A 6,078-nucleotide genomic window follows, 5' to 3' on the forward strand; every position below is an offset into this window, starting at 1 on the left:
CTTATTCCAATGTGTCCATCATGATGATGATGATGATGATAATGATGATGATGCTGATGATGCTGATGATAAGAAGCTTGTAATCAGAGAATGGTCAGCACCAGTATCAATTTCATATAAATTGAAAATTCAAATACAACTTTCAAACACTGGTTTTCAGCATAGTTCAGTGGTTTAGTGGTTGAGCCGCACACAGGTCTTCAAGAGTTTGAGTCCCAGGTTCAAATCCTGGTTAGGGTCATTATTTGATGCAATCTACATATTGCACTGAAGATTTTTTGTATCATTTTCAGGGCTGTTGCCAGACTCATTCAAGGCAACGGGTTCAAAAAAGCCTAGATATGAGTCGGCGAGGTCAGGTTGTACTTTATTTAATAAGGAAAGGCACTTTTAGAAAATTCCAGAAATGCACAGCCCCAGACTGGCTGTTTAAATTATTGAACATTGAAATAAGGTCTAAATAAAATGACCTAAAATGACATATGGTTATCATTGAATGACTTGTCAATTATGATCGATCTGTTTAATTGTAAACAAGTTAGCATTTTCTATCATCTGCTGCCACCAGGCATAATTTTGTTGATTGAATTTGTTTTATCAATTTGCCTGAAAAGGGACAAGGCTTGAAACCATTAGCTCGTGAAAGTGCTTCATTCACCATAGTAAGAACGGGTCTAGTATACCTTTGTTCTGCTGCATGATCAAGTTCCACGGTTTAGATGCCAGCTGATTGCAGATTGACATGCATCACCTACCATACACAGGAAGTGAGAATAGTGACATCATAATTTATGGAGAGCAATATCGGCAAAAATTTGGATAAATCCTTATTTGTCCGTCAGTCTTTGTAATTCTTGTATTATCATAGAAATATATTTCAAAGCAAATTGAGTTTTATGGATTATTTGACTTATTTCGTGTATGTATACGATTTCTAATTTTGTCTTATATTGCCTCCCATAATAGAGAGCCTCAGTCTGGTAGCCATCTTGAAGGCGATTTCGAGGTTTGTGACTCGTTTTCACTTAGTGCTGTTGATCAGCTGTTTCGAGCATCTTATCTCCAAATGCCGCCGTCGACTTTTTTAAACGTTGACATTATGTCCGAAATATATGAAATGGAGACAAGATTTCCGTACGAACAGCTCTAAGAGTTTTTTTATGTCATAAACGAATTGATAAAGAGTCGATGAATACCGATTTATTCAATCTAAATCCAGAAACTGTCAAGCGTCCCCTCCACCCCTCTCCTCATTTCAAAAACTTTCTTCTGCCACCAGTCCAAGTCACTGTCAGTGTCATGTGATAAAAGAAGTTTCCTCATAGGTCATAGCCTATTACACAAATTTTAAAGACATTTTCAATTCCTTAATAGTTCAATTTTTTCATTTCCTTGCTGCAGTTGGGCCTTATCAGTGGTATAAGCATGGCTTCAGCCCCTGAGAATTATTTGAATCATGATGTTTTAACTTACTCTATTTACTATTTAAATAGATCAGTCTGTAATGGCAGAAGAACATCATTTACAAGAAGGTGGAAAGAATGGAACGTGTAGTTTGATAGAATTAGGTGATATTGAAGCAGTATGTAATGATCCTCGAGGAGATTCTATTCTAATTGGCGGTGCCGCAGCAGCGAATGATACTATACTTGGAGGTTCAATTAAAATTCAATTTTTAAGATATTTAACAGGGTCCCTACAACTCCTCGATTCCTAGAAACTCCTTATAAATGGAAAATGCTACAAGTGCTCAAAAATTCAATTTTGAGAATTTGAAATTTTTGTCTAGTTTTTAGTTGTGCAGTAGACTACACCTAAATAGGTACAACAGTTGGAACCAGGATTTATTTTACCAAATTAGACGGTTACCAAATGAGTTTGCCGTGATAGGCCTAAACAGTACTGATTTAGGAGTCTACGGTAATTGAGATGCTAGTGACGCAGATGAAATTTTCTCCTTTAAAACTGCTTATATCCAGGAATGACTGATGTGTAGGGACCTTGTTTGATTGTTGGAGTGAATTCTTATGCTGTTGTTCTCTGTTGTTCCCTTATTTGTGAGATGTGTATTTTGTAGCATTGGGAGATGGAACTGGTATTTTGGCTGCTGGTAATGCCACTCAATTAATATCATCGACGCAGTGTCTCCCCGCTGAAGCGTTTCAGATAGTAGCTCTGAGCGGTAACAGTGAAATAGGTGCGGCTGTTCAGTTAATCGGTACAAAAGGATGGCAGTTACAGGTCGTACCAAACCCTGATAATCCTGAGGTAGCTACAGTTATAGCCATACAACCGACAACATTTACAGCTGAATCCGGTAAGCTTTACTCCGATTATTCTACTCATTCATTCATTCATTCATTCATATTTTTCCTGCAATGCCTGAAAGAGAAACTCATTTTAGACGCTTCCAACAATGAAGGCCAAGAACACGAACCTCAACAATCTGCGGTAGTAAATATGTCAGCTACAGATCAGATAACAGCAACTGATATAACTAGCATTCTTATGCCACCCCCACCACCTCCACCTAATTTACCGGAAGGAACTAATTTTCCTGCATGGGCCGCTCGTCTCAAAGACTGTGAGGTAAGGGTTTGGTTTAGACCTAGAGAGATTCTCTCCCAAATATTTCTTATTGATTCCATTATTTACATCTGTTTGTATGACTGTTATTTCAGTACATCGGTGATTCATTCCGTGGTTGGATCGAAAATGAAGTTGAATTAGATCTCTTACTAACATATCATAAACAGCAAACGCAAAGTTTTTGGGGCACGAGGCAATCACCGAGTCCTGCTAAACCATCAACGCGTCTAATGTGGAAGTCGCAATATGTACCTTTTGATGGTATACCGTTTATCAATGCAGGTAAGTTCTTTGTTTTTCAGCCATTTCTAAAATATCATCTTATTGGATAGTTTTCTGATTGTTTTGCTAATTACAGGAAGTCGAGCAATTGTTATGGAATGTCAATTTGGGCCGCGGCGAAAAGGTGCTTCTCATAGAAAAGAAGGAGATATTGTAGTTAAGGGAGAATTTAAACAGACATGTCCCGCTAGGTTGATAACATATTTTCATCACATTTCAATGCATTAACTATAACCCGAAATGGGCATTTAGCTCTGTATTTGATTGAATTTTTAGGATTTATATCAAGAAAGTTGTGAAATTTGTTGATTTTGCGGTCGATACTTCTTTAGATAAAAAGGCTCTAAAAGCAGCTATGGATAAAGCCTTTACTGAATTAAAATTGCAAGGAATATCGAACAAAGGAGTGGAAAGGTAGTGGATATAGACGTGGAATATCTGGTTGGAACCTAGAATAATGTATTTTTGTTAGTGTTAATTCCCTTACATTTTATTAGGTTCTACGTACAACTTCCTACGGCAAAAGCTCATGAATTTCATGGTGATAATAACACGATAATTCCAATACCAGAGGTTGAACCAGCACCGGTTCAACTGAAGCGTCTTCATCCTCAAGTTGCTGATAAAATCCGAGAATTAGTCGCTACTGGTGAAACTCGTATTTACGCCATCAGAAAACAGCTACGGTAAGAATACATTGCGTCTTACATTGAAATTCCCCTCGTAAAAACCAATATCACGGCTTTGTTTCTGGTTTTGTTGCAGGAGATTCGTTGAAAAGGATATGAGGTCTCCAGTGATTCCTGAACGACATGATCTAACATTGTTTCCTACTGTTAATGATCTTCAGAATCACATACATCAAGCTTTAAAAGATATGGAAGCAGGAATTTTACCTATGTCGGTTCCTACTGTGAGTACGCATCGTATACAACTTCACATATATCTTGTTTTATTCTGTTGTTCTTCACTGAATTTATGTGAAATGTTCTTCTTTTGTCTAGACCAATATAGTAACATTAAAGTCGGATGCACCCTGTTTATTGCCAAAAGATTCAACGAATACAATTTGGGTCGGTGGAGGTGATGCACCTCAAGCTGAAATAGTTACACTTACATTAAGTCAACAGCCTGGCGATGGTAAGTAAAGTTACTGCCGTATTATTTACTTAACAACACATGTAACATTTGAGTATAAACAATTCATATCAAATACTGTTTAAATCGAAATTACGATTATTTTTCTATTTCAGATGGACATGTGATATCTAAAGTGGAAACACATCTAAGCGATGGTTCAACTCAAATAAGTCCCGCTCTCACACCAGAAACAGCTTCATTATTATCAAAAATTCATCCAAATATGTTCACTGCAAATAACCTATTATCTGTATGTTATGATAATTGTGTCTCTGAAATTATTCCTAAGATGACTGTATGGATTTTTTCAAATTTTGTTTTTTTTTTGTCTTCAGCCAATCGTCGAGGGGGAATTACAACAAATGAATGACACCAGTCAAAACAATGATTCAGTTCCCTGTGAGGAATTAACTATAAAATCAGATCACGGTACAATTGCTGATGACTTACTGAAATCAGAAACTGGTGGAATCAGTACTGACCATCATTCACTTAATATTGCACCAGATGATAGTGTGTTGGCTGTTGAAGACAGTAAGTATTGAATGGGCTTCTCTTACAGAGTAACTGTTGCAATTCAGGATTCATCTTGTGACATGGACATTGAAAACTTTTGATACGAAACTGAGACCCAATTTCTAATACGTTTCAGATAGTAACTCTGAAGTGCTGCACCTAGATCTGAAATCTCCACATAGCTTGAACGAAGAAATGCTACTTTGTCATTCATGACAATTAACCAATGACCAGATCAATCAAGATGAAACAGTTGATTTAAATCACCTCACTGCAATGTCTGTCAATCATTGATCCGATCTTTATCTTGTACACTGATGGTGTATATATTAAAACTGTGATATCCTCTGTTTATTACCTGTGCTATTCATCCATTTTCTCTATTAGTCATACGTATTTGAGAGTAAATGTAATTGAAATAGAAACTTACTACATATCTGTAACTGAAGCATGAAATTTCAAGATGTAATTCAATATTTGTTTGCACTGGGTTTTTTTGGATTTTGCATTTAAAGTAACTTGTTAACATATATCCTACAATTGCTGTATCTCCCTAATGAACGGGTTGAGTTATTAAGTTGTAAGAATGTTACGATTTGCTTATTCTCGGTGATTTGTCACTCCTGATTTTAGCAGGTGAATCTTTTCCATGAGGGCATTGGGCTTGAAAATGTTAATTTATGTAAATATTATCTATAATAATTTAACGAAGTACATTTTGAATTTTTATACTAACTGTTGAAAAAATAAATTAATTGAAAATTCAACTCTTAACTCTGCAAACATGAGTAGTTATTTTTGGCTTGAAGCTCACTATATACCATACAGAAGATTCCTCGTATTGGGGCTGGTGAAGTAAGACACTGGAATTTAGTTCACATATTGTTGCAATAGTTGTATCGTGTTCGAGTAAAGTGACTTGAAGGCATTTGAGTTAGATTATGATGTATTGTTATTATCATATAGATAGGCAAGGTTTCACTCTAAATAAGTTGAAAACGTTCTTAATCTAGTTTCAACTGCACCGGTGGCAGGGTCCTACTTTAGGTGCAATTTCATTTGCCAGGCTGCTTTCTATTACCTATAGTTGATTAATACGGTAGTAATTTTAAAACTTCCCAAAAAGTCGTTTTGCAAAACTTTCTCGTTAGATTCGACTCGGTAATACATAATCTTTTACAGGGTTGTTTTCGATGATTTCAGCCGGCGGCCAGTGGTGTCAGAGTTCTTGACCGTCAAGGGCTGCCCCTATGAATATCATAAGCGGTAAAAACAGGAACTAATTCCACTGCAAAATATTCTTACTGTAGCATGCGGGTAAAGAGTTAGTTCACATATTCGCCGTCAACGTTATATTTAGGGGCAGCACTTAACGCATACAGATCAATTTCTTACTGTGGCATGCGAGTAATATAGCTTTTCCTGAATTTTTTCATCAACATGACACCATAATCAAAAATAGTGAAATTATGGCTATAGTACGATACAATGCATTGGCTAGGTACACCGTTTAATTTACCAGCACAGTGGTTAGCACGCACATTGCGAACC

General features: G+C 36.5%; 1 protein-coding gene across 4 annotated transcripts; it reads left to right on the forward strand.

Moving 5' to 3' along the window:
• The first annotated feature begins 982 nt into the window (after positions 1 to 982).
• LOC141909596 (calcium-responsive transcription factor-like) lies at positions 983 to 5,233 on the forward strand. Of its 4 annotated transcripts, none has more exons than XM_074800095.1 (13): positions 983 to 1,006; positions 1,494 to 1,655; positions 2,078 to 2,317; positions 2,405 to 2,589; positions 2,682 to 2,871; positions 2,948 to 3,062; positions 3,148 to 3,285; positions 3,369 to 3,557; positions 3,637 to 3,784; positions 3,876 to 4,011; positions 4,125 to 4,261; positions 4,347 to 4,545; positions 4,664 to 5,233. In XM_074800095.1, the coding sequence occupies exons 2-13, from the start codon at positions 1,505 to 1,507 to the stop codon at positions 4,741 to 4,743; spliced, it is 1,908 nt and encodes a 635-aa protein (XP_074656196.1). In that variant the 5' UTR covers positions 983 to 1,006; positions 1,494 to 1,504; the 3' UTR covers positions 4,744 to 5,233. The 4 variants fall into 4 exon arrangements, with proteins under 4 accessions (XP_074656196.1, XP_074656185.1, XP_074656212.1 ...); XM_074800084.1 differs by having other exon boundaries at positions 999 to 1,134; XM_074800111.1 differs by lacking the exon at positions 983 to 1,006 and adding an exon at positions 1,024 to 1,134 and having other exon boundaries at positions 1,499 to 1,655.
• Positions 5,234 to 6,078: the final 845 nt, after the last annotated feature.

The sequence above is a fragment of the Tubulanus polymorphus genome, chromosome 1, assembly GCF_964204645.1.
Source record: "Tubulanus polymorphus chromosome 1, tnTubPoly1.2, whole genome shotgun sequence".
Lineage (NCBI taxonomy): Eukaryota > Metazoa > Nemertea > Palaeonemertea > Tubulaniformes > Tubulanidae > Tubulanus > Tubulanus polymorphus.

Coding starts and splice junctions, on each gene's coding strand:
- LOC141909596 (XM_074800084.1), top strand. CDS start 1,113: ATGAAATGGAGACAAGATTTCC. Junction 1,656..2,077: donor GAATGATACTATACTTGGAG/GTTCAATTAAAA, acceptor TGTATTTTGTAG/CATTGGGAGATGGAACTGGT. Junction 3,063..3,147: donor AAACAGACATGTCCCGCTAG/GTTGATAACATA, acceptor TTGAATTTTTAG/GATTTATATCAAGAAAGTTG.